The sequence below is a fragment of the Anomaloglossus baeobatrachus genome, chromosome 1, assembly GCF_048569485.1.
Source record: "Anomaloglossus baeobatrachus isolate aAnoBae1 chromosome 1, aAnoBae1.hap1, whole genome shotgun sequence".
NCBI classification, from domain to species: Eukaryota; Metazoa; Chordata; class Amphibia; order Anura; family Aromobatidae; genus Anomaloglossus; species Anomaloglossus baeobatrachus.
In genome coordinates this window covers 4,234,182-4,261,583 of record NC_134353.1, presented here as the reverse complement: position 1 = coordinate 4,261,583, position 27,402 = coordinate 4,234,182, and the positions used below count along the sequence as shown (strand labels likewise).

At 50.3% G+C, this 27,402-nt stretch overlaps 1 protein-coding gene across 1 annotated transcript in view; it reads right to left on the bottom strand.

The window, feature by feature from the left end:
- Nucleotides 1–13,454, bottom strand: part of LOC142303676 (kazal-type serine protease inhibitor domain-containing protein 1-like) — a 66,915-nt gene extending 53,461 nt beyond the window's left edge. Inside the window, exon 1 of the mRNA XM_075345260.1 lies at nucleotides 12,998–13,454. Within this exon, the coding sequence (XP_075201375.1) occupies nucleotides 12,998–13,454 (457 nt within the window). The remainder of the gene's footprint in view (nucleotides 1–12,997) is intronic.
- Between the last annotated feature and the right edge of the window lie 13,948 nt (nucleotides 13,455–27,402).

The window sequence follows — 27,402 nt, the reverse complement described above, 5'->3', positions numbered from 1 at the left end:
AGAGAAGAGATGAGTCTGGAAGAGAAGAGAGGAGTCTGGAAGACAAGAGTGGAGGCTGGAAGACAAGAGTAGAGTCTGGAAGACAAGGGTGGAGTTTGGCAGAGAGCAGTCTGGAAGAGAAGAGAGGAGTCTAAAAGAGAGGAGTCTGGAAGAGAAGAGAGGAGTCTGGAAGAGAAGAGAGCAGTCTGGAAGAGAAGAGAGGAGTCTGGAAGAGAAGGGACCAGTCTGGAAGAGAAAATTGGAGTCTAGAAGAGAAGAGTGGAGTCTAGAATACAAAAGAGGAGTCTGGAAGAGAAAAGATGAGTCTGGAAAAGAAGAGATGAGTCTGCAAGAGAAGAGATGAGTCTGGAAGAGAAGAGATGAGTCTAGAATGGAAAAGAGGAGTCTGGAAGAGAAGAGTGGAGTCTGGAAGATAAAAGAGGAGTCTGGAAGAGAAAAGAGGAGTCTAGAACAGAAAAGAGGAGTCTGAAAGAGAAAAGATGAGTCTGGAAAAGAAGAGATGAGTCTGCAAGAGAAGAGATGAGTCTGGAAGAGAAGAGATGAGTCTAGAATGGAAAAGAGGAGTCTGGAAGAGAAGAGTGGAGTCTGGAAGATAAAAGAGGAGTCTGGAAGAGAAAAGAGGAGTCTAAAAGAGAGGAGTCTGGAAGAGAAGAGGGGAGTCTGGAAGAGAAGAGAGCAGTCTGGAAGAGAAAATTGGAGTCTAGAAGGGAAGAGTGGAGTCTAGAATAGAAAATAGGAGTCTGGAAGAGAAGAGTGGAGTCTGGAAGAGAAGAGATGAGTCTGGAAGAGAAGCGATGAGTCTGGAAGAGAAGAGATGAGTCTGGAAGACCAGAGTGGAGTCTGGAAGACAAGATTGGAGTCTGGAAGACAAGAGTGGAGTCTGTAAGAGAAGAGTGGATTCTGGAAAAGAAGAGATGAGTCTGGAAGAGAAGAGATGAGTCTGGAAAAGAAGAGAGCAGTCTGGAAAAGAAGAGATGAGTCTGGAAGAGAAGAGAGCAGTCTGAAAGACAAGAGTGGATTCTGGAAGACAGTGGAGTCTGGAAGACAAGAGTGGAGTCTGGAAGACAAGAGTGGACTCTGGAAGACAAGAGCGGAGTCTGGAAGACAAGACTGGAGTCTGGAAGACAAGACTGGAGTCTGGAAGAGAAGAGATGAGTCTGGAAGACAAGAGTGGAGTCTGGAAGAGAAGATATGAGTCTGGAAGAGAAAAGAGGAGTCTGGAGACAAGAGTGGACTCTGGAAGACAAGAGTGGACTCTGGAAGACAAGAGTGGAGTCTGGAAGACAAGAGTGGAGTCTGGAAGACAAGAGTGGAGTTTGGCAGAGAGCAGTCTGGAAGAGAAGAGAGGAGTCTGGAAGAGAATATTGGAGTCTAGAAGAAAAGAGTGGAGTCTAGAATGGAAAAGAGGAGTCTGGAAGAGAAGAGTGGAGTCTGGAAGATAAAAGAGGAGTGTGGAAGAGAAAAGAGGAGTCTAAAAGAGAGGAGTCTGGAAGAGAAGAGACCAGTCTGGAAGAGAAAATTGGAGTCTAGGAGAGAAGAGTGGAGTCTAGAATAGAAAAGAGGAGTCTGGAAGAGAAGAGATGAGTCGGGAAGAGAAGAGATGAGTCTGCAAGAGAAGAGATGAGTCTGGAAGAGAAGAGATGAGTCTGGAAGACAAGATTGGAGTCTGGAAGACAAGAGTGGAGTCTGGAAGACAAGAGTGGAGTCTGGAAGACAAGAGTGGAGTCTGGAAGAGAAGAGATGAGTCTGGAAAAGAAGAGAGCAGTCTGGAAGAGAAGAGATGAGTCTGGAAGAGAAGAGAGCAGTCTGAAAGACAAGAGTGGATTCTGGAAGACAGTGGAGTCTGGAAGACAAGAGTGGAGTCTGGAAGACAAGAGTGGAGTCTGGAAGATAAGAGTGGAGTCTGGAAGATAAGAGTGGAGTCTGGAAGAGAAGAGATAAGTCTGGAAGACAAGAGTGGAGTCTGGAAGAGAAGAGATGAGTCTGGAAGAGAAGACAGGAGTCTGGAAGACAAGAGTGGACTCTGGAAGACAAGAGTGGAGTCTGGAAGAGAAGATATGAGTCTGGAAGAGAAGAGAAGAGTCTGGAAGACAAGAGTGGACTCTGGAAGACAAGAGTGGAGTCTGGAAGACAAGAGTGGAGTCTGGAAGACAAGAGTGGAGTCTGGAAGACAAGAGTAGAGTTTGGCAGAGAGCAGTCTGGAAGAGACGAGAGGAGTCTGGAAGAGAATATTGGAGTCTAGAAGAGAAGAGTGGAGTCTAGAATGGAAAAGAGGAGTCTGGAAGAGAAGAGTGGAGTCTGGAAGATAAAAGAGGAGTGTGGAAGAGAAAAGAGGAGTCTAAAAGAGAGGAGTCTGGAAGAGAAGAGACCAGTCTGGAAGAGAAAATTGGAGTCTAGGAGAGAAGAGTGGAGTCTAGAATAGAAAAGAGGAGTCTGGAAGAGAAGAGATGAGTCTGGAAGAGAAGAGATGAGTCTGCAAGAGAAGAGATGAGTCTGGAAGAGAAGAGATGAGTCTGGAAGACAAGATTGGAGTCTGGAAGACAAGAGTGGAGTCTGGAAGACAAGAGTGGAGTCTGGAAGACAAGAGTGGAGTCTGGAAGACAAGAGTGGAGTCTGGAAGAGAAGCGTGGATTCTGGAAAAGAAGAGATGAGTCTGGAAGAGAAGAGATGAGTCTGGAAAAGAAGAGAGCAGTCTGGAAGAGAAGAGATGAGTCTGGAAGAGAAGAGAGCAGTCTGAAAGACAAGAGTGGATTCTGGAAGACAGTGGAGTCTGGAAGACAAGAGTGGAGTCTGGAAGACAAGAGTGGAGTCTGGAAGACAAGAGTGGAGTCTGGAAGATAAGAGTGGAGTCTGGAAGATAAGAGTGGAGTCTGGAAGAGAAGAGATAAGTCTGGAAGACAAGAGTGGAGTCTGGAAGAGAAGAGATGAGTCTGGAAAAGAAGACAGGAGTCTGGAAGACAAGAGTGGACTCTGGAAGACAAGAGTGGAGTCTGGAAGAGAAGATATGAGTCTGGAAGAGAAGAGAAGAGTCTGGAAGACAAGAGTGGACTCTGGAAGACAAGAGTGGAGTCTGGAAGACAAGAGTGGAGTCTGGAAGACAAGAGTAGAGTTTGGCAGAGAGCAGTCTGAAAGAGAAGAGAGGAGTCTGGAAGAGAATATTGGAGTCTAGAAGAGAAGAGTGGAGTCTAGAATGGAAAAGAGGAGTCTGGAAGAGAAGAGTGGAGTCTGGAAGATAAAAGAGGAGTGTGGAAGAGAAAAGAGGAGTCTAAAAGAGAGGAGTCTGGAAGAGAAGAGACCAGTCTGGAAGAGAAAATTGGAGTCTAGGAGAGAAGAGTGGAGTCTAGAATAGAAAAGAGGAGTCTGGAAGAGAAGAGATGAGTCTGGAAGAGAAGAGATGAGTCTGCAAGAGAAGAGATGAGTCTGGAAGACAAGAGTGGAGTCTGGAAGAGAAGCGTGGATTCTGGAAAAGAAGAGATGAGTCTGGAAGAGAAGAGATGAGTCTGGAAGAGAAGAGATGAGTCTGGAAAAGAAGAAAGCAGTCTGGAAGAGAAGAGATGAGTCTGGAAGAGAAGAGAGCAGTCTGAAAGACAAGAGTGGATTCTGGAAGACAGTGGAGTCTGGAAGACAAAAGTGGAGTCTGGAAGATAAGAGTGGAGTCTGGAAGATAAGAGTGGAGTCTGGAAGATAAGAGTGGAGTCTGGAAGAGAAGAGATAAGTCTGGAAGACAAGAGTGGAGTCTGGAAGAGAAGAGATGAGTCTGGAAGAGAAGACAGGAGTCTGGAAGACAAGAGTGGACTCTGGAAGACAAGAGTGGAGTCTGGAAAAGAAGATATGAGTCTGGAAGAGAAGAGAAGAGTCTGGAAGACAAGAGTGGACTCTGGAAGACAAGAGTGGAGTCTGGAAGACAAGAGTGGAGTCTGGAAGACAAGAGTGGAGTCTGGAAGACAAGAGTGGAGTTTGGCAGAGAGCAGTCTGGAAGAGAAGAGAGGAGTCTGGAAGAGAATATTGGAGTCTAGAAGAGAAGAGTGGAGTCTAGAATGGAAAAGAGGAGTCTGGAAGAGAAGAGTGGAGTCTGGAAGATAAAAGAGGAGTGTGGAAGAGAAAAGAGGAGTCTAAAAGAGATGAGTCTCGAAGAGAAGAGACCAGTCTGGAAGAGAAAATTGGAGTCTAGGAGAGAAGAGTGGAGTCTAGAATAGAAAAGAGGAGTCTGGAAGAGAAGAGATGAGTCTGGAAGAGAAGAGATGAGTCTGCAAGAGAAGAGATGAGTCTGGAAGACAAGAGTGGAGTCTGGAAAACAAGAGTGGAGTCTGGAAGAGAAGAGTGGATTCTGGAAAAGAAGAGATGAGTATGGAAGAGAAGAGATGAGTCTGGAAAAGAAGAGAGCAGTTTGGAAGAGAAGAGATGAGTCTGGAAGAGAAGAGAGCAGTCTGAAAGACAAGAGTGGATTCTGGAAGACAGTGGAGTCTGGAAGACAAAAGTGGAGTCTGGAAGACAAGAGTGGAGTCTGGAAGACAAGAGTGGAGTCTGGAAGATAAGAGTGGAGTCTGGAAGATAAGAGTGGAGTCTGGAAGAGAAGAGCTAAGTCTGGAAGACAAGAGTGGAGTCTGGAAGAGAAGAGATGAGTCTGGAAGAGAAGACAGGAGTCTGGAAGACAAGAGTGGACTCTGGAAGACAAGAGTGGAGTCTGGAAGACAAGAGTGGAGTCTGGAAGAGAAGCGTGGATTCTGGAAAAGAAGAGATGAGTCTGGAAGAGAAGAGATGAGTCTGGAAAAGAAGAGAGCAGTCTGGAAGAGAAGAGATGAGTCTGGAAGAGAAGAGAGCAGTCTGAAAGACAAGAGTGGATTCTGGAAGACAGTGGAGTCTGGAAGACAAGAGTGGAGTCTGGAAGACAAGAGTGGAGTCTGGAAGATAAGAGTGGAGTCTGGAAGATAAGAGTGGAGTCTGGAAGAGAAGAGATAAGTCTGGAAGACAAGAGTGGAGTCTGGAAGAGAAGAGATGAGTCTGGAAGAGAAGACAGGAGTCTGGAAGACAAGAGTGGACTCTGGAAGACAAGAGTGGAGTCTGGAAGAGAAGATATGAGTCTGGAAGAGAAGAGAAGAGTCTGGAAGACAAGAGTGGACTCTGGAAGACAAGAGTGGAGTCTGGAAGACAAGAGTGGAGTCTGGAAGACAAGAGTGGAGTCTGGAAGACAAGAGTAGAGTTTGGCAGAGAGCAGTCTGGAAGAGAAGAGAGGAGTCTGGAAGAGAATATTGGAGTCTAGAAGAGAAGAGTGGAGTCTAGAATGGAAAAAAGGAGTCTGAAAGAGAAGAGTGGAGTCTGGAAGATAAAAGAGGAGTGTGGAAGAGAAAAGAGGAGTCTAAAAGAGAGGAGTCTGGAAGAGAAGAGACCAGTCTGGAAGAGAAAATTGGAGTCTAGGAGAGAAGAGTGGAGTCTAGAATAGAAAAGAGGAGTCTGGAAGAGAAGAGATGAGTCTGAAAGAGAAGAGATGAGTCTGCAAGAGAAGAGATGAGTCTGGAAGACAAGAGTGGAGTCTGGAAGACAAGAGTGGAGTCTGGAAGAGAAGAGTGGATTCTGGAAAAGAAGAGATGAGTCTGGAAGAGAAGAGATGAGTCTGGAAAAGAAGAGAGCAGTTTGGAAGAGAAAAGATGAGTCTGGAAGAGAAGAGAGCAGTCTGAAAGACAAGAGTGGATTCTGGAAGACAGTGGAGTCTGGAAGACAAAAGTGGAGTCTGGAAGACAAGAGTGGAGTCTGGAAGATAAGAGTGGAGTCTGGAAGATAAGAGTGGTGTCTGGAAGAGAAGAGATAAGTCTGGAAGACAAGAGTGGAGTCTGGAAGAGAAGAGATGAGTCTGGAAGAGAAGACAGGAGTCTGGAAGACAAGAGTGGACTCTGGAAGACAAGAGGGGAGTCTGGAAGACAAGAGTGGAGTTTTGCAAAGAGCAGTCTGGAAGAGAAGAGCGGAGTCTGGAAGAGAATATTGGAGTCTAGAAGATAAAAGAGGAGTGTGGAAGAGAAAAGAGGAGTCTAAAAGAGAGGAGTCTGGAAGAGAAGAGACCAGTCTGGAAGAGAAAATTGGAGTCTAGGAGAGAAGAGTGGAGTCTAGAATAGAAAAGAGGAGTCTGGAAGAGAAGAGATGAGTCTGGAAGAGAAGAGATGAGTCTGCAAGAGAAGAGATGAGTCTGGAAGAGAAGAGATGAGTCTGGAAGATAAAAGAGGAGTGTGGAAGAGAAAAGAGGAGTCTAAAAGAGAGGAGTCTGGAAGAGAAGAGACCAGTCTGGAAGAGAAAATTGGAGTCTAGGAGAGAAGAGTGGAGTCTAGAATAGAAAAGAGGAGTCTGGAAGAGAAGAGATGAGTCTGGAAGAGAAGAGATGAGTCTGCAAGAGAAGAGATGAGTCTGGAAGAGAAGAGATGAGTCTGCAAGAGAAGAGATGAGTCTGGAAGAGAAGAGATGAGTCTGGAAGACAAGATTGGAGTCTGGAAGACAAGAGTGGAGTCTGGAAGACAAGAGTGGAGTCTGGAAGACAAGAGTGGAGTCTGGAAGACAAGAGTGGAGTCTGGAAGACAAGAGTGGATTCTGGAAAAGAAGAGATGTGTCTGGAAGAGAAGAGATGAGTCTGGAAAAGAAGAGAGCAGTTTGGAAGAGAAGAGATGAGTCTGGAAGAGAAGAGAGCAGTCTGAAAGACAAGAGTGGATTCTGGAAGACAGTGGAGTCTGGAAGACAAAAGTGGAGTCTGGAAGACAAGAGTGGAGTCTGGAAGATAAGAGTGGAGTCTGGAAGATAAGAGTGGAGTCTGGAAGAGAAGAGATAAGTCTGGAAGACAAGAGTGGAGTCTGGAAGAGAAGAGATGAGTCTGGAAGAGAAGACAGGAGTCTGGAAGACAAGAGTGGACTCTGAAAGACAACAGTGGAGTCTGGAAGACAAGAGTGGAGTCTGGAAGAGAAGCATGGATTCTGGAAAAGAAGAGATGAGTCTGGAAGAGAAGAGATGAGTCTGGAAAAGAAGAGAGCAGTCTGGAAGAGAAGAGATGAGTCTGGAAGAGAAGAGAGCAGTCTGAAAGACAAGAGTGGATTCTGGAAGACAGTGGAGTCTGGAAGACAAGAGTGGAGTCTGGAAGACAAGAGTGGAGTCTGGAAGATAAGAGTGGAGTCTGGAAGAGAAGAGATAAGTCTGGAAGACAAGAGTGGAGTCTGGAAGAGAAGAGATGAGTCTGGAAGAGAAGAGAAGAGTCTAGAAGACAAGAGTGGACTCTGGAAGACCAGAGTGGACTCTGGAAGACAAGAGTGGAGTCTGGAAGACAAGAGTGGAGTCTGGAAGACAAGAGTGGAGTTTGGCAGAGAGCAGTCTGGAAGAGAAGAGAGGAGTCTGGAAGAGAATATTGGAGTCTAGAAGAGAAGAGTGGAGTCTAGAAAGGAAAAGAGGAGTCTGGAAGAGAAGAGTGGAGTCTGGAAGATAAAAGAGGAGTGTGGAAGAGAAAAGAGGAGTCTAAAAGAGAGGAGTCTGGAAGAGAAGAGACCAGTCTGGAAGAGAAAATTGGAGTCTAGGAGAGAAGAGTGGAGTCTAGAATAGAAAAGAGGAGTCTGGAAGAGAAGAGATGAGTCTGGAAGAGAAGAGATGAGTCTGCAAGAGAAGAGATGAGTCTGGAAGACAAGAGTGGAGTCTGGAAGACAAGAGTGGAGTCTGGAAGACAAGAGTGGAGTCTGGAAGAGAAGAGTGGATTCTGGAAAAGAAGAGATGAGTCTGGAAGAGAAGAGATGAGTCTGGAAAAGAAGAGAGCAGTTTGGAAGAGAAGAGATGACTCTGGAAGAGAAGAGAGCAGTCTGAAAGACAAGAGTGGATTCTGGAAGACAGTGGAGTCTGGAAGACAAAAGTGGAGTCTGGAAGACAAGAGTGGAGTCTGGAAGATAAGAGTGGAGTCTGGAAGATAAGAGTGGAGTCTGGAAGAGAAGAGATAAGTCTGGAAGGCAAGAGTGGAGTCTGGAAGAGAAGAGATGAGTCTGGAAGAGAAGACAGGAGTCTGGAAGACAAGAGTGGACTCTGGAAGACAAGAGTGGAGTCTGGAAGACAAGAGTGGAGTCTGGAAGACAAGAGTGGAGTTTCGCAAAGAGCAGTCTGGAAGAGAAGAGCGGAGTCTGGAAGAGAATATTGGAGTCTAGAAGAGAAAAGTGGAGTCTAGAATGGAAAAGAGGAGTCTGGAAGAGAAGAGTGGAGTCTGGAAGAGAAGAGAGGAGTCTGGAAGAGAAGAGAGGAGTCTGGAAGAGAAGAGTGGAGTCTGGAAGAGAAGAGTGGAGTCTGGAAGAGAAGAGAGGAGTCTGGAAGAGAAGAGAGGAGTTTGGAAGACAAGAGAGGAGTCTGGAAGACAAGAGAGGAGTCTGGAAGACAAGAGTGGAGTCTGGAAGAGAAGAGTGGAGTCTGGAAGAGAAGAGTGGAGTCTGGAAGAGAAGAGATGAGTCTGGAAGACAAGACTGGAGTCTGGAAGACAAGAGTGGAGTCTGGAAGACAAGAGTGGAGTTTGGCAGAGAGCAGTCTGGAAGAGAAGAGAGGAGTCTGGAAGAGAATATTGGAGTCTAGAAGAGAAGAGTGGAGTCTAGAATGGAAAAGAGGAGTCTGGAAGAGAAGAGTGGAGTCTGGAAGAGAAAAGAGGAGTCTAAAAGAGAGGAGTCTGGAAGAGATGAAACCAGTCTGGAAGAGAAGAGAGGAGTCTGGAAGAGAAGAGAGGAGTCTGGAAGAGAAGAGATGAGTCTGGAAGAGAAGAGAGCAGTCTGGAAGACAAGAGTGGACTTTGGAAGACAAGAGTGGAGTCTGGAAGACAAGAGTGGAGTCTGGAAGACAGGAGTGGAGTCTGTAAGAGAAGAGTGGAGTATGGAAGAGAAGAGATAAGTCTGGAAGACAAGAGTGGAGTCTGTAAGAGAAGAGATGAGTCTGGAAGAGAAGAGAGGAGTCTGGAAGACAAGAGTGGACTCTGGAAGACAAGAGTGGAGTCTGGAAGACAAGAGTGGAGTCTGGAAGACAAGAGTGGAGTTTGGCAGAGAGCAGTCTGAAAGAGAAGAGAGGAGTCTGGAAGAGAATATTGGAGTCTAGAAGAGAAGAGTGGAGTCTAGAATGGAAAAGAGGAGTCTGGAAGAGAAGAGTGGAGTCTGGAAGATAAAAGAGGAGTGTGGAAGAGAAAAGAGGAGTCTAAAAGAGAGGAGTCTGGAAGAGAAGAGACCAGTCTGGAAGAGAAAATTGGAGTCTAGGAGAGAAGAGTGGAGTCTAGAATAGAAAAGAGGAGTCTGGAAGAGAAGAGATGAGTCTGGAAGAGAAGAGATGAGTCTGCAAGAGAAGAGATGAGTCTGGAAGACAAGAGTGGAGTCTGGAAGAGAAGCGTGGATTCTGGAAAAGAAGAGATGAGTCTGGAAGAGAAGAGATGAGTCTGGAAGAGAAGAGATGAGTCTGGAAAAGAAGAGAGCAGTCTGGAAGAGAAGAGATGAGTCTGGAAGAGAAGAGAGCAGTCTGAAAGACAAGAGTGGATTCTGGAAGACAGTGGAGTCTGGAAGACAAAAGTGGAGTCTGGAAGATAAGAGTGGAGTCTGGAAGATAAGAGTGGAGTCTGGAAGATAAGAGTGGAGTCTGGAAGAGAAGAGATAAGTCTGGAAGACAAGAGTGGAGTCTGGAAGAGAAGAGATGAGTCTGGAAGAGAAGACAGGAGTCTGGAAGACAAGAGTGGACTCTGGAAGACAAGAGTGGAGTCTGGAAAAGAAGATATGAGTCTGGAAGAGAAGAGAAGAGTCTGGAAGACAAGAGTGGACTCTGGAAGACAAGAGTGGAGTCTGGAAGACAAGAGTGGAGTCTGGAAGACAAGAGTGGAGTCTGGAAGACAAGAGTGGAGTTTGGCAGAGAGCAGTCTGGAAGAGAAGAGAGGAGTCTGGAAGAGAATATTGGAGTCTAGAAGAGAAGAGTGGAGTCTAGAATGGAAAAGAGGAGTCTGGAAGAGAAGAGTGGAGTCTGGAAGATAAAAGAGGAGTGTGGAAGAGAAAAGAGGAGTCTAAAAGAGAGGAGTCTCGAAGAGAAGAGACCAGTCTGGAAGAGAAAATTGGAGTCTAGGAGAGAAGAGTGGAGTCTAGAATAGAAAAGAGGAGTCTAGAATGGAAAAGAGGAGTCTGAAAGAGAAGAGTGGAGTCTGGAAGAGAAGAGTGGAGTCTGGAAGAGAAGTGTGAAGACTGGAAGATAAAAGAGGATTCTCAAAGAGAAAAGAGTGGAGTCTGGCAAAGAGCAGTGTGGAAGAGTAGAGAGGAGCCTAGAAAAGAAGAGAGGAGTCTGGAAGGGGTGGGATGGCTTTGGATATGGATAGAGGAGTCCGGAGGAGGGACCAAGGTGTCCTATTACATAGCCATCAGGATGCCAACCGTTCCTCCCCCACCCTCTGTGACAGCGTCTGTGATTGGTTGGTATCACACAGCATGCAGCCCCCAGCCATGCGCTTATCTTGGCTGTATATCAAATCATGAGGGACCACATGCAGCTTTCTTAAAATTATTTAAATAAATATTTAAAAAAAAACGATGTGCGGCTCCTCCCCCCCAATTTGGATATCCAGCAAAGATAAAGCCGACAGTTGGGGGCTGTTATTCTCAGGCTGGGCAGCCCCATGGTTATTGGGCCCCCCAGCCTAAAAGTAGCAGCCAGCAGCCACCCCAGAATTGGCACGTCCATTAGATGTGACAATTTTTGCACTTTTCCCGGCCCATCCCGATTGCCCTGATGCAGTGGCAATCTGGTTACTATAAGGAATTAATGACAACTGCAATTTGTCAAAAATTACAGCTGCCACTAAGCCCTTGATTAGTAATGGGGAGAGATTTATGAGACCCCCCATTACTAATCCTGTAAGTAAACACAAAACAAAGAGAAAAATCCTTAATTAAAAAAAATTCCACCCTCTTTCTCCAATTTATTACCCCTCAAAACACCCAGGTCCAACATAATCTACACTACAATGTCCCACGTCCAGATTTTTGTTGTTTAAATTTCATCAGCAAATCAGCATCTCCCGGCAGAAAACAACCCCAAAAAGGGGAATTTTGAAGCCATTTCGGTGCGGTTTTCTGCCAGGAGATGCAAATTAGGTGCAGAAATTAGGTGCAGACATCTCTGCACCAAATCTGCATCTCCTGCCAGAAAACTGCACCTAAACTGCATTTATTTGCCAGGAGATGCAGATATAGTCCTGAAATATATACACCAAATTCCAGAACAAAATCTGTATCTTCTGGCAAAAAAATGCATCAAAACGCGATGCTGAAATGTCTGCACCAAATCTGCATCTCCTACCATAAAACCCCATCAAAACCGAATATACACAGATCGGGACGCCGAGCTCTCCTCCTCCTAATACACAGACATCAGGACCCCGAGCTCTCCTCCTCCTAATACACAGACATCAGGACCCCGACCTCTCCTCCTCCTAATACACACACATCAGGATCCCGACCTCTCCTCCTCCTAATACACACACATCAGGATCCCGACCTCTCCTCCTCCTAATATACACACACATCAGTACCCCGACCTCTTCTCCTTCTAATACACACACATCAGGACCCCGACCTCTCCTTCTCCTAATACTCAGACATCAGGACCCCGAGCTCTCCTCCTCCTAATACACAGACATCAGGACCCCGACCTCTCCTCCTCCTAATACACACACATCAGGATCCCGACCTCTCCTCCTCCTAATACACACACATCAGGATCCCGACCTCTCCTCCTCCTAATATACACACACATCAGTACCCCGACCTCTTCTCCTTCTAATACACACACATCAGGACCCCGACCTCTCCTTCTCCTAATACACAGACATCAGGACCCCGACCTCTCCTCCTCCTAATATATACACATCAGGACCCCAACCTCTCCTCCTCCTAATACATACACATCAGGACCCAGACCTCTCCTCCTCCTAATATACACACACATCAGGATCCCGACCTCTCCTCCTCCTAATACACAGATCGGGACGCCAACCTCTCCTCCTCCTAATACACACACATCAGGACCCCGACCTCTCCTCCTCCTAATACACACACATCAGGACCCCGACCTCTCCTCCTCCTAATACATACACATCAGGACCCAGACCTCTCCTCCTCCTAATATACACACACACATCAGTACCCCGACCTCTCCTCCTCCTAATACACAGATCGGGACGCCAACCTCTCCTCCTCCTAATATACACACATCAGGACCCCGACCTCTCCTCCTCCTAATACACACACATCAGTACCCCGACCTCTCCTCCTCCTAATACACACACATCAGGACCCCGACCTCTCCTCCTCCTAATACACACACATCAGGACCCCGACCTCTCCTCCTCCTAATACACACACATCAGTACCCCGACCTCTCCTCCTCCTAATACACACACATCAGGACCCCGACCTCTCCTCCTCCTAATACACACACATCAGGACCCCGACCTCTCCTCCTCCTAATACACACACATCAGGACCCCGACCTCTCCTCCTCCTAATACACACACAACAGGACCCCGACCTCTCCTCCTTCTAATACACACACATCAGGACCCCGACCTCTCCTCCTCCTAATACACACACATCAGTACCCCGACCTCTCCTCCTCCTAATACACACACATCAGGACCCCGACCTCTCCTCCTCCTAATACACACACATCAGGACCCCGACCTCTCCTCCTCCTAATACACACACAACAGGACCCCGACCTCTCCTCCTTCTAATACACAAACATCAGGACCCCGACCTCTCCTCCTCCTAATACACACACATCAGGACCCCGACCTGTCCTCCTCCTAATACAGAGACATCAGATTAAGGACCCCAACCTCTCCTCCTCCTAATACACAGATCGGGACCCCGACCTCTCCTCCTCCTAATATACACACATCAGGACGCCGACCTGTCCTCCTAATACACAGGCAGGCTCAGTATTGAACCCCTCTCCCCCAGGTCCCCAGTTCTGGGAGGTTTCTCACCTTCTTGGCACAGTCCGGCATGTGCCAGGCTCAGGGCTATCCTCCTGCGAATGCGTGCGGCCTCGTGTAGTCGGCAGATGTTTTTGTAGGTCCTGCGGTCGGTCCCACACACGCTCTCCTGGTTGTTGCAGACACACTGGGGTCCATCACTGTTCCCAGCCATCTCCTGGCACTGTAGTTCCTCTCCACAGGTGCCATGTTGGTGTTTCGTCCATGGCAGGTCACAGAGTTGGCCCTCCACATTGGCGCACTCCCAGCAGCACCCACAATGATCCTTCACCTTGCCAGCTGGGCAGCGCGGAGGCACTGAGGGGCAGCGGTATTCCTGGCAGAGTGGACAATTCCTTTTAATCTCCACCTCATTGGACCAACCTCTGTGGGGCAAAATTCGAAGCAAGGCCGGAGAGGCGAAGAGTAGGAGCAATGATGCCAGGAGGAGACACTGGACGGGGGCCATGGTGGTCAGTGAGGTCTGGTGAGAGAGCTGCTCAGCTGTGAGGCTTTATACAGGCCAGGGGTGTTACATTAACCCCATCCCTCCTGTAAAAGGCTTAGATGTCACCTTCCCCACCCCCAGCCCCCTATTGTGCCCCTCAGGCTGATTACCTGTTGTCTGCTTGTTTACATATCACTAATGGAGGAGAGACATACAGAAGATCTGATACTCAAATAACCCAACTGTGGGACCCATGTCTGGATGTGACAAAACCCCCCAATAGGATCCGCACACCTCAGCATGAATGTACAGATGCCCAGTATACAGACGTACATATACATGGCGCTCCGCACACCTCAGCATGAATGTACAGATGCCCAGTATACAGACGTACATATACATGGCGCTCCGCACACCTCAGCATGAATGTACAGATGCCCAGTATACAGACGTACATATACATGGCGCTCCGCACACCTCAGCATGAATGTACAGATGCCCAGTATACAGACGTACATATACATGGCGCTCCGCACACGGCGGGGGTGATATTGCTGGAAACAGTCACAACCTGAGGGATTTTCTTTACATGTTTTTATTATACTGTAGAGAAGGCTTTGGCCTGTGAAAGCCTCATCTCCTCATCATATCCAGCAATGGCCGAGTTAACACTGGATGGAAGGCCACAAACTGACAATCACCGCTTGCCATGCCGCCATCATTGTGAGGCGCAGGATTCATCTTCCTTTTTCATCCTACAATGACCATTGGAGGGATCGGAGACTCCTCAGCTGTCCACTTTGGGATCTACCATGGGATGAGGCATCAGATGCTGATGTCGCGGGCGGGGAGGAGGGTGTCAGCACACTACGCTCACCCCTTCTGATCGGGTCCGGCGGCTGCTGCTCAGTGGTGGCTCGAGCGGTGGGCCGGATCCCGGGGGTTTCTCGAGCGGCACTCCTCGCCCGTGAGTGAAAGGGGGTTGTTGGGTGTGGGGATTGTTTATTGTCCGTGACGCCACCCACGGTTGCGGTGATTTCACCACCGCTGCTCAATACGGGGATCCCGGGGATGGTGATGAGGAGCAGCCAGGTGTTGTGTTGCCCCTCCGTGGGTAGGGGTTGGTGATCCCGGGGCCCGGTGATGGCTTGGGAGGTGGAGGGCCTGGTGGGCGCAGGGACGCGGGGGCAGCGCTGTGCCTTGCGGCACTGTGGTACTCACTCAGCCTGAGACGTTGACACAGTTTTTACGGTAAACCAACGGCTGGTAGGACGGTCCCACGGACGGCTGCAATTGCTCTCCCAGTCGGTGACGGTGATGTCCCTCTTCCTTGCACCTTTGTTTACTTGTTGGTTGCGATGGGTCCCCACCGGTAACCCGCTCCCCGGCTTCAAGCTGGACCGGAGGAGCTCTACTCTTTGCCCGCAGGCACTGGCCCTGAGAAACTTGGCGGTGGCGGCGTCTCTCCTACACTGGCTGGGCTGTTGCCTTCAATCGGGTCTTGGTTGTTGGGGGATCTACGTCCCCTTCACTGACGGATTTGGCAAATTCTGGCGACTCCTAGCCTTGCCGGGGTCCGAGAGGCCCCTGCCCTGGTGCTGACTGTCCTTCGGAACACTGCTCCAGACCGCCGGGCACACAGCCTCCGGGGTCCTTCCAGGAACTTCCAAACGGTCCCCCTCCAGACAGTCACCGCCGTTGCTGACCTTGCTGACCTGTCCTGCACACAGCTGGACTACTTCAGGCTTTTGCACACTCTTTCTGTTCTGTCACCACTCTTGCTTTCCTCCTTTACTACTTTTCTTCCTTCACTCTCACTTAGTTGTTTACTCCTTTCTAGCCCTCAGCTAGACTTCTCTCTTGCCCTGCCTGGGCTCAACTCCCGGCTCCACTCAACTCAACTGCCTGGTTCTTCCCGCCTCTAGAGCTGTGATCTCCTCGGTGGGCGGAGCCAACCGCCTGGCCCACCCCCTGGTGTGAATCATCAGCCTCTCGAGGAAGGCAACAAGGGTTTTTGGTTAGCTTTGGTGTTCCTAACTGGGATGTAGGGTGTGATCGTGTGTGACCTGTGTCCCCTGGCTTGCCCAGGGCGACACATTCCCCCTTAGCAAAATGCAGACCGTCCGCGGGCTGCCGTCCAACACCGGTTTTATTTTTCTGTAAAAGATAACATGGTAAATCAAACAAAAATACATTTTTAATAACTCTTCCCTTAACGGGAGGCACATTTTACTTTAACGTTGCATAACGGTTTACGGTTACGGTTTCCGCTCTCTCCCACCCAAGCAACCTGGCCCTGATGCTGCCCCTAAAGCCCAGGCAGCACCCCTTGACCCACAGTCCAGCACACGGTACCCGAGCGGGATCTGTCCTTTCCCTCCAGAGGGTAGCCACCGGTTCCTTTGGTGGCTGGGCCCTAGCCTGCTCTGCTCAGGGCCCTCCCTCCAACCTGCCTCTCCGGAGGCGGCCTGCGGAAAACGGTAACGGTAAACAACATATTTACAAGCCACTAACGTCTGTGGTTGCCCTGCAAGTTCACGGGCTTGTCCATGGATAGTTCTCCATGCAAAACTTTTTAAACGGTCCCCACGGGGACAACAGTGCCGGCTCCTGCCGATTGCAAATCACACGGATAATCAGGTGAACTTTGGATCATTTCACTTATCATTTTTCAAACTTTTCAAACTTTTCAAACAACACAAAGTGGTGGTCCCAACGGGGACTGGACAACGGTGCTCCGCTGCCCTACTCCAGGCCTTCAGCTTCATCCGAGGGAGGGGGTGCCGAGCTCACTCTGCTCTCCTGGCTGCCCCGTAGTTTCACATCCAGGGCAAACCACCCCCTCTCTCCGCAGTGTCGGGTGTACCGCACAAGGTCTCCCGGCATTAGGTTGCGGCCAGGATGCTCCTCGGGCAGGTGGGCATTCACATCCCGCCGGGCTACAAACACTTCGGCCTCCAGGCCCGGCTCGTAGATGAACCCGTAGCCCCGGCGGACATCAAACCGCCTCACCTGTCCCTCGTACAGCGGTCCCCGGACACGGAACGTGGCCTGGCGGAGACTTTCTTTTTCTCGGATAGCTCGGGCCACCAGCTCGGCCTTCTTCCGCTCCCTCTCGGCGATCTCCAGACCCAGCGGTACCGGCTCCCTATCCCAATACGGCGCTGCTGCCAGCGCCGGCGCACGGGTCGGGCCCCGAGGGACATCCTGGACGTTGCCCACTGTCAGGAATCTGGGCGGCATGTCCCGCGGTGTCTTGGCCTTGGACGCTGCCTTGCAGCAGCAACCCGGCGCTACCTCAGCCGAGGTGTGGGGGATCGGCATAGGGGCTTTCCGCTGCTGGGCCTTCGGCTCGGAGCGGGTCATCGGCTCCGGCTCGGGGGATTTTTCAGGGGATGCCTCCGGTTCAACTTTCGGGATCTTCCACGGTAACACCTCCGGTGTACTGCGGGCTCCGGCTACAGGTTGACCCGCCTGGGCGGGGACGCTGGGTACTGCTACCGGTTGCGGTGGTAGCAGGCCTAGTGGCGGGGTCACGGCCTCCGGGACGGGTGGCGAGGGAGGCGACGGGGGGAGAGAGCTTGGACCGGGCCCCACAGCCGCGATGACCGGCCCTGCAAGGGCATCGGGACGTGGGTCACTCACCCTCCCTTTCTCCGTCTCCTCCTCGCGTCTCCGCACGGTGGCTACAACGTCCGCCATGTCGGCCTCCCACTCCTCCATGAGGAGCTGCATCTTCACCTGCAGCCATTGGTAGAGCTGCGCGGTCCGGATTTCCACCCACGCCGTGGTTCCAGGCGCGGGGGCTACGGTGTCGCGGGACGGCATCCACATGATGGCTTCTTCTTCCAGGAACGGTATGTCTGCAGAGTCCTGGCGTCCCTGCTTTTATAGCTGCAGCTACATGCGTCCAGCCGCCATCGCGTCCCCCTTAGCTCTTTCCGGCCCCTCCTTTCTGGGGGCGGGGTTTTGGCCTTCGCGCCTCTACTACTCGAGAAGACGCTCGAGCGGGAACTTTTCGCGCCAAAGATGGCGGCTCCTGAAATTTTTCTGCCGGATACCTCCGGCGGTAACAAGGCGCACCTCTACCAGACGGCAGAGCGGTAAGATCCTGTTCGTGACGCCAAGTTGTCGCGGGCGGGGAGGAGGGTGTCAGCACACTACGCTCACCCCTTCTGCTCGGGTCCGGCGGCTGCTGCTCAGTGGTGGCTCGAGCGGTGGGCCGGATCCCGGGGGTTTCTCGAGCGGCACTCCTTGCCCATGAGTGAAAGGGGGTTGTTGGGTGTGGGGATTGTTTATTGTCCGTGACGCCACCCACGGTTGCGGTGATTTCACCACCGCTGCTCAATACGGGGATCCCGGGGATGGTGATGCGGAGCAGCCAGGTGTTGTGTTGCCCCTCCGTGGGTAGGCGTTGGTGTTCCCGGGGCCCGGTGATGGCTTGGGAGGTGCAGGGCCTGGTGGGCGCAGGGACGCGGGGGCAGCGCTGTGCCTTGCGGCACTGTGGTACTCACTCAGCCTGAGACGTTGACACAGTTTTTACGGTAAACCAAACGGCTGGTAAGACGGTCCCACGGACGGCTGCACTTGCTCTCCCAGTAGGTGACGGTGATGTCCCTCTTCCTTGCACCTTTGTTTACTTGTTGGTTGCGATGGGTCCCCACCGGTAACCCGCTCCCCGGCTTCAAGCTGGACCGGAGGAGCTCTACTCTTTGCCCGCAGGCGCTGGCCCTGAGAAACTGGTGCCTTGGCGGTGGCGGCGTCTCTCCTACACTGGCTGGGCTGTTGCCTTCAATCGGGTCTTGGTTGTTGGGGGATCTACGTCCCCTTCACTGACGGATTTGGCAAATTCTGGCGACTCCTAGCCTTGCCGGGGTCCGAGAGGCCCCTGCCCTGGTGCTGACTGTCCTTCGGAACACTGCTCCAGACTGCTGGGCACACAGCCTCCGGGGTCCTTCCAGGAACTTCCAAACGGTCCCCCTCCAGACAGTCACCGCCGTTGCTGACCTTGCTGACCTGTCCTGCACACAGCTGGACTACTTCAGGCTTTTGCACACTCTTTCTGTTCTGTCACCACTCTTGCTTTCCTCCTTTACTACTTTTCTTCCTTCACTCTCACTTAGTTGTTTACTCCTTTCTAGCCCTCAGCTAGACTTCTCTCTTGCCCTGCCTGGGCTCAACTCCCGGCTCCACTCAACTCAACTGCCTGGTTCTTCCCGCCTCTAGAGCTGTGATCTCCTCGGTGGGCGGAGCCAACCGCCTGGCCCACCCCCTGGTGTGAATCATCAGCCTCTCGAGGAAGGCAACAAGGGTTTTTGGTTAGCTTTGGTGTTCCTAACTGGGATGTAGGGTGTGATGGTGTGTGACCTGTGTCCCCTGGCTTGCCCAGGGCGACACACTGACCATCTTTACCACACGACTATGACTCTCCCCAGGGCTATGGGGTACTCGGTCCCAGGCCGTATATTTATGGGGACAGTTCACTGGGTGGCCGTTGCCCTGTTCCGTGACCCTGTGGGTTGCTTGAAGGGGTTATGTGTTGCGGGCGGGGGCCACTGCCGCTTCTGGGGCTGCTCGGATCTGGGTTACTGCTGCGGCTCGAGTGGTGACTGGACCCGGGCTCGTACGGCCGCCTGTCTTCACAACCGTCGTAAAGGGGATATTTACAGGGGATTTGTTGTGTCTGTGATGCCACCCATGGGTTGCGGTGAGGGATGGTGACACCACCGCTGCCTGGTGATGGGGCGCCCAGGGCTGATGGAGCGGGGCAGGAAGATCTACTGAGCATGCTCCCACAATTAACCCTAACAGCCTCTTTGCACAGGTACTTGGACTTCGTGCTGTGTCTAAGTTCTGGGATGTGCCTACTGAGCATGCTCAAACTGATAGTCTGCTTTCTGAGCCTGTTGCTCAGGCTACTGAGCATGCTCAGGCACTTAGTGCATCAGAGGCTAGGTCCGATAAGGACCTCACTGAGCATGTCCGTGAGGTGGCAGGCCCTGATAGGGCAGAGGGTGTCAGGTGTCCTGATGACGTGGCAACTCCGGACTGGCTTGCAGAGACTCGCCCCTATGATCTGGCACCTCACCATTGGTCGTCACACGATGACTGGTGAAGTGTTTGGGGCGTGGCTGCCATGAGGTCATCAATGACGTGGCGGTTCCGGATAGGTCGCATGTGACGTCACTGATGACATGCACTCTGCTATTGGACCTTGGTGGTTCCACCCTGGGTTTGGGGCGGACCCAGGTTATAAAAGGGGCTGGAGACAACATGGAGGTGCGCAGTCTTCATTTAGAGTTCTTGGTGGCATAAGCCTTGTTGGAAGCGGTAGGTAGGGCTAGGCGAACGGTGCCTGTCACGCCAAGATTCGTGGCTCAGCACATGAGTGTCAGGCTCCGTGCTTCCTTGCTACCGTTCCTGTTGTGCTAGAGCAGTCCAGTGGCGTTAACTGAGCTGCGGCTGCTGCGTCACCTGTTCAGTTGTGCCTCCTACGCACACGGACAGAATACCTGTTGCGTCACCTGTCCGAGAGTGCCCTCTACGCTCTCTCTAGTTCCATGGATCAAATCTAATATACATAACTGGTAATATTACATTTTTCAAGAAAGGCGTCCAGGCTCTGCTTAATGCTAGTAGTGAATCCCTCATTACAACATCATGCGGCAGAGAGTTCCATAGTCTCACTGCTCGTACAGTAAAGAATCCTCGTCTGTGGTTATGATTAAACCTTCTTTCCTCGAGACGTAGCGGATGCCCCCGTGTTCCAGTCGCAGGCCTAGGTGTAAACAGATCTTTGGAAAGGTCTCTGTACTGTCCCCTCATATGTTTATACATTGTGATTAGATCCCCCCTAAGCCTTTGTTTTTCCAAACTAAATAACCCCAAGTTTAATAACCTGTCTTGGTATTGCAGCCCACCCATTCCTCTAATAATCTTGGTCGCTCTTCTATCTACCTGTATTATTATGCTACTTATAACCTTCTATACTTTTGCTATCAAGAAAAGCATCCATTCCTCTCTTACATTCATTCAGTGAGTGGCCATCACCACCTCCTCAGGAAGAGAGTTCCAGAGCCTCACTGCTCTTACCGTGAAGAACCCTCTTCTATGCTGATGTAGGAATTTTCTTTCCTCCAATCGAAGAGAATGCCCCCTTGTTCTTGTCATAGTCCTTGGTACAAACAGATCATGGGAGAGATCTCTATATGGCCCTCTGATATATTTGTACATATTTATTAGGTCTCCCCTAAGTCTTCTCTTTTCTAGAGTAAATAGACCTAATTTTGATAACCTTTCCATGTATTGTAATGCACCCACTCCATTTATTATTTTAGTAGCCCGCCTCTGAACACTTTCAAGTTCAGTAATGTCTTTCTTGAGCACCGATGCCCAAAATTGCACACAATACTCCAAGTGTGGTCTGATGAGTGATTTGTACAGAGGGAGAATGATGTTTTCATCTCGTGCCCCCAGACCTCTTCTAATGCATCCCATCACCCTATTTGCTTTGGTGGCTGCTGCCTGACACTGGGCACTCCAATTTAGCTTCTTATTGACTAAGATGCCTAAGTCTTTTTCCATGTCTGATTTCCCCAGCAGTTTCCCATTTAGTAAGTAATCGTAGCATCTGTTTCTCCTTCCCATGTGCATAACCTTACACTTATCTGTGTTACACCTCATTTGCCATTTTTCAGCCCAATTCTCCAATTTACTCAAATCCACTTTACTCAATAGACTGGTTCTATCCTGTTCGTGACGCCAGAAGAGTCGATGTGTACCGCCCCGCGGCCTCTGCTGCGGCCGCTGAGCCGCTCGGATCCGTGCTCGCGTTCTACGGGTGGTGGCTCAAGCCTCTCACGGACCCGGGGGTCACGTCGCTCTGCAAAGGGGTTGGCGTTGCACACGGGGGAATGCGGGTATTTGGTTTTGGGATGATTGTTCGTGACGCCACCCACGGGTTGTGGTGATGGTGGACACCACCGCTGCGGTGAAGGTACGGGGACTCCCGGGAGCGGTGTAGTGGCGCAGCTAGGTGTTGACCCCTCCGTGGGTAGGGGATGTTGGTCCCGGGGCCCGGTGGTGCGAGGGCCGGGGTGCAGGGCGCAGGGTTGCAGTGCCGCGCGGTGCGGTGCCTGAGGGCACTGGTGTACTCACGATTAAACCACACAGAGTCACTGGTAAACCAAACGAAGGTATGAACGGGGCCCGCAGCCGGCTGCAGCTTCCTAGTCAGGTTGGCAATGTCCACCTTTCTCCTGCACCTATGTAGCAGTTTGACCACTGTGCCTGAGCACTGGTAGTCCGCTCCCCGGCTTGTAGATGTCGGAGGAGCCCGTTTGCCCGCAGGCGCTGGCCCTTGGACCTCTGGCCTTTGGCGGTGGCTACTATCCGGACGGGTTGGGCTGTTGCCGTCAAACGGAACTTTGGTGGGAATGAAACCCTGAGGTCCAGACCGCAATCAGTTAATTTGACTAAGGTGGTGGCATATAGCCTAGTTCGGGGTATGAGTACCCTGCCTGGTGCTCCAGTATCCTGTTAGCTCCCCGGTTCGGTTCTGGTGGGCCACTACCCTGTCCCAGTCTCTTACGGTCCCACTGGTCGTGTTCCCGGTCTCCTGCAGGCGGTCACTGCCGTCTGCCTGCCTGACTGTTTCACTCCACTCCACTGTGCTGCACTCTACAGACTCAACTCCTCTCTGCACTGGGCAGAACTAAACTGTTTGTGTTTTCCTGCCTCAGGCCAGCAGACTCCTCAGGGGGCGTGTCTTTCTGCCTGACTCCGCCCACCTGGTGTGCCTGTCTAACACTGAGGGAGGCAATCAGGTCTTTATGGTTGACTGATAGTACTTTTCTAGTGTGGGGGGTGTGCGGTGATGTTGTAACCTGTGACCCCTGGAGTCCAGGGCGTCACACTAGCAGCCACCACATCTTCCCCGGGTGCCCCATGACAGCAGCGGTGGTGTCCCATCTCACCACACACCGTGGGTGGCTTCACGAAATTACTACGGCCTAGCCCGTACATTTACGTCCCCCCTTTTTATTCGGCGTGTCCGCGAGACCCCCGGGTCCGGAGAGCCTTGATCCGCGAGACCCCCGGGTCCGGAGACCCTTGAGCCACCATCCCAGCAGGCTCGGAATTGAGCAGCGCCGGCTGCTGGCACGGGGGCGGCACATATATACCATACAATTTCCTTATGGTTTATTGTCTATGGTTCTCTCTGGATCTAGAGACGTCTTCCTCTCTCTACCTACGTTAGGGGTAGTCAGTCGCCCTCCATGGCACCTTTTTCTCCTCCTTCTGTCTCATTTAAACCTGTTTTTTTATTTTGTATGTTTAACTATTAACCAGTTACCACATGTGATGTTACTACTGCAATTTTGTAATAATAAAATGTATACGCGTTTTTCACAAACTGTGGTACTGTAGTTCTACTTTCCACATGTTACACCCCCTATTTCTCCCAAGTTATCGCATGTATATATTGGGGTTCATGTATTTTACTATGAATATGAGGTCCGCTATACTTGGTGTTTGTTTCCTTAATCATATTTCTTAACCTGTGGAAAACATTATGGATTTTGAGAGCTTGAGGTAATTCAAGATGAAAGGCAGCAATATTAATAACGATGATCGCTTTGTATGGACCAATGGACCTAGATTTCAAGAAGGAATCTTCAACTAAATATTTGATGGACAGCCATACATAATCCTTCACACACAGGCCTGGACCGGACGAACATCTTTTATCAGCCATGCATTTGTATCTGTGTGACTACGCCCGGGCCTATCAGGTGGTCACAGGGTATTGTGCAATCTGCTCTTCTGCACAGTACCCACCCTCCTTGGTTACTGTCTACACTGACTATGGTATAATAATGTGACGCGCTGGCCTATCAGGTGGTCACAGGGTATTGTGCAATCTGCCCTTCTGCACAGTATCCATCCTCCTTGGTTACTGTCTACACTGACTATGGTATAATAATGTGACGCGCTGGCCTATCAGGAGGTCACAGGGTATTGTGCAATCTGCCCTTCTGCACAGTACCCACCCTCCTTGGTTACTGTCTACACTGACTATGGTATAATAATGTGACGCGCTGGCCTATCAGGTGGTCACAGGGTATTGTGCAATCTGCTCTTCTGCACAGTATCCATCCTCCTTGGTTACTGTCTACACTGACTATGGTATAATAATGTGACACGCTGGCCTATCAGGTGGTCACAGGGTATTGTGCAATCTGCCCTTCTGCACAGTACCCATCCTCCTTGGTTACTGTCTACACTGACTATGGTATAATAATGTGACGCGCTGGCCTATCAGGTGGTCACAGGGTATTGTGCAATCTGCCCTTCTGCACAGTATCCATCCTCCTTGGTTACTGTCTACACTGACTATGGTATAATAATGTGACGCGCTGGCCTATCAGGTGGTCACAGGGTATTGTGCAATCTGCCCTTCTGCACAGTATCCACCCTCCTTGGTTACTGTCTACACTGACTATGGTATAATAATGTGACGCGCTGGCCTATCAGGTGGTCACAGGGTATTGTGCAATCTGCCCTTCTGCACAGTATCCATCCTCCTTGGTTACTGTCTACACTGACTATGGTATAATAATGTGACGCGCTGGCCTATCAGGAGGTCACAGGGTATTGTGCAATCTGCCCTTCTGCACAGTACCCACCCTCCTTGGTTACTGTCTACACTGACTATGGTATAATAATGTGACGCGCTGGCCTATCAGGTGGTCACAGGGTATTGTGCAATCTGCTCTTCTGCACAGTATCCATCCTCCTTGGTTACTGTCTACACTGACTATGGTATAATAATGTGACACGCTGGCCTATCAGGTGGTCACAGGATATTGTGCAATCTGCCCTTCTGCACAGTATCCATCCTCCTTGGTTACTGTCTACACTGACTATGGTATAATAATGTGACGCGCTGGCCTATCAGGTGGTCACAGGGTATTGTGCAATCTGCCCTTCTGCACAGTACCCATCCTCCTTGGTTACTGTCTACACTGACTATGGTATAATAATGTGACGCGCTGGCCTATCAGGTGGTCACAGGGTATTGTGCAATCTGCCCTTCTGCACAGTATCCATCCTCCTTGGTTACTGTCTACACTGACTATGGTATAATAATGTGACGCGCTGGCCTATCAGGTGGTCACAGGGTATTGTGCAATCTGCCCTTCTGCACAGTATCCATCCTCCTTGGTTACTGTCTACACTGACTATGGTATAATAATGTGACGCGCTGGCCTATCAGGTGGTCACAGGGTATTGTGCAATCTGCCCTTCTGCACAGTACCCATCCTCCTTGGTTACTGTCTCACTGACTATGGTATAATAATGTGACGTGCTGGCCTATCAGGTGGTCACAGGGTATTGTGCAATCTGCCCTTCTGCACAGTATCCATCCTCCTTGGTTACTGTCTACACTGACTATGGTATAATAATGTGACGCGCTGGCCTATCAGGTGGTCACAGGGTATTGTGCAATCTGCCCTTCTGCACAGTATCCACCCTCCTTGGTTACTGTCTACACTGACTATGGTATAATAATGTGACGCGCTGGCCTATCAGGTGGTCACAGGGTATTGTGCAATCTGCCCTTCTGCACAGTACCCATCCTCCTTGGCTACTGTCTACACTGACTATGGTATAATAATGTGACGCGCTGGCCTATCAGGTGGTCACAGGGTATTGTGCAATCTGCCCTTCTGCACAGTACCCATCCTCCTTGGCTACTGTCTACACTGACTATGGTATAATAATGTGACACGCTGGCCTATCAGGTGGTCACAGGATATTGTGCAATCTGCCCTTCTGCACAGTATCCACCCTCCTTGGTTACTGTCTACACTGACTATGGTATAATAATGTGACGCGCTGGCCTATCAGGTGGTCACAGGGTATTGTGCAATCTGCCCTTCTGCACAGTACCCATCCTCCTTGGCTACTGTCTACACTGACTATGGTATAATAATGTGACGCGCTGGCCTATCAGGTGGTCACAGGGTATTGTGCAATCTGCCCTTCTGCACAGTATCTATCCTCCTTGGTTACTGTCTACACTGACTATGGTATAATAATGTGATGCACTGGCCTATCAGGTGGTCACAGGGTATTGTGCAATCTGCTCTTCTGCACAGTATCCACCCTCCTTGGTTACTGTCTACACTGACTATGGTATAATAATGTGACGCGCTGGCCTATCAGGTGGTCACAGGGTATTGTGCAATCTGCTCTTCTGCACAGTACCCATCCTCCTTGGTTACTGTCTACACTGACTATGGTATAATAATGTGACGCGCTGGCCTATCAGGTGGTCACAGGGTATTGTGCAATCTGCTCTTCTGCACAGTATCTATCCTCCTTGGTTACTGTCTACACTGACTATGGTATAATAATGTGACGCGCTGGCCTATCAGGTGGTCACAGGGTATTGTGCAATCTGCCCTTCTGCACAGTATCCATCCTCCTTGGTTACTGTCTACACTGACTATGGTATAATAATGTGATGCGCTGGCCTATCAGGTGGTCACAGGGTATTGTGCAATCTGCCCTTCTGCACAGTATCCATCCTCCTTGGTTACTGTCTACACTGACTATGGTATAATAATGTGACGCGCTGGCCTATCAGGTGGTCACAGGGTATTGTGCAATCTGCTCTTCTGCACAGTATCCATCCTCCTTGGTTACTGTCTACACTGACTATGGTATAATAATGTGACGCGCTGGCCTATCAGGTGGTCACAGGGTATTGTGCAATCTGCTCTTCTGCACAGTATCCATCCTCCTTGGTTACTGTCTACACTGACTATGGTATAATAATGTGATGCGCTGGCCTATCAGGTGGTCACAGGGTATTGTGCAATCTGCTCTTCTGCACAGTATCCATCCTCCTTGGTTACTGTCTACACTGACTATGGTATAATAATGTGACGCGCTGGCCTATCAGGTGGTCACAGGGTATTGTGCAATCTGCTCTTCTGCACAGTATCCATCCTCCTTGGTTACTGTCTACACTGACTATGGTATAATAATGTGACACGCTGGCCTATCAGGTGGTCACAGGGTATTGTGCAATCTGCTCTTCTGCACAGTATCCACCCTCCTTGGTTACTGTCTACACTGACTATGGTATAATAATGTGACACGCTGGCCTATCAGGTGGTCACAGGGTATTGTGCAATCTGCTCTTCTGCACAGTATCCATCCTCCTTGGTTACTGTCTACACTGACTATGGTATAATAATGTGACACGCTGGCCTATCAGGTGGTCACAGGGTATTGTGCAATCTGCCCTTCTGCACAGTATCCATCCTCCTTGGTTACTGTCTACACTGACTATGGTATAATAATGTGACGCGCTGGCCTATCAGGTGGTCACAGGGTATTGTGCAATCTGCTCTTCTGCACAGTACCCATCCTCCTTGGTTACTGTCTACACTGACTATGGTATAATAATGTGACGCGCTGGCCTATCAGGTGGTCACAGGGTATTGTGCAATCTGCCCTTCTGCACAGTATCCATCCTCCTTGGTTACTGTCTACACTGACTATGGTATAATAATGTGACGCGCTGGCCTATCAGGTGGTCACAGGGTATTGTGCAATCTGCCCTTCTGCACAGTATCCATCCTCCTTGGTTACTGTCTACACTGACTATGGTATAATAATGTGACGCGCTGGCCTATCAGGTGGTCACAGGGTATTGTGCAATCTGCTCTTCTGCACAGTATCCATCCTCCTTGGTTACTGTCTACACTGACTATGGTATAATAATGTGACGCGCTGGCCTATCAGGTGGTCACAGGGTATTGTGCAATCTGCTCTTCTGCACAGTATCCATCCTCCTTGGTTACTGTCTACACTGACTATGGTATAATAATGTGACACGCTGGCCTATCAGGTGGTCACAGGGTATTGTGCAATCTGCTCTTCTGCACAGTAC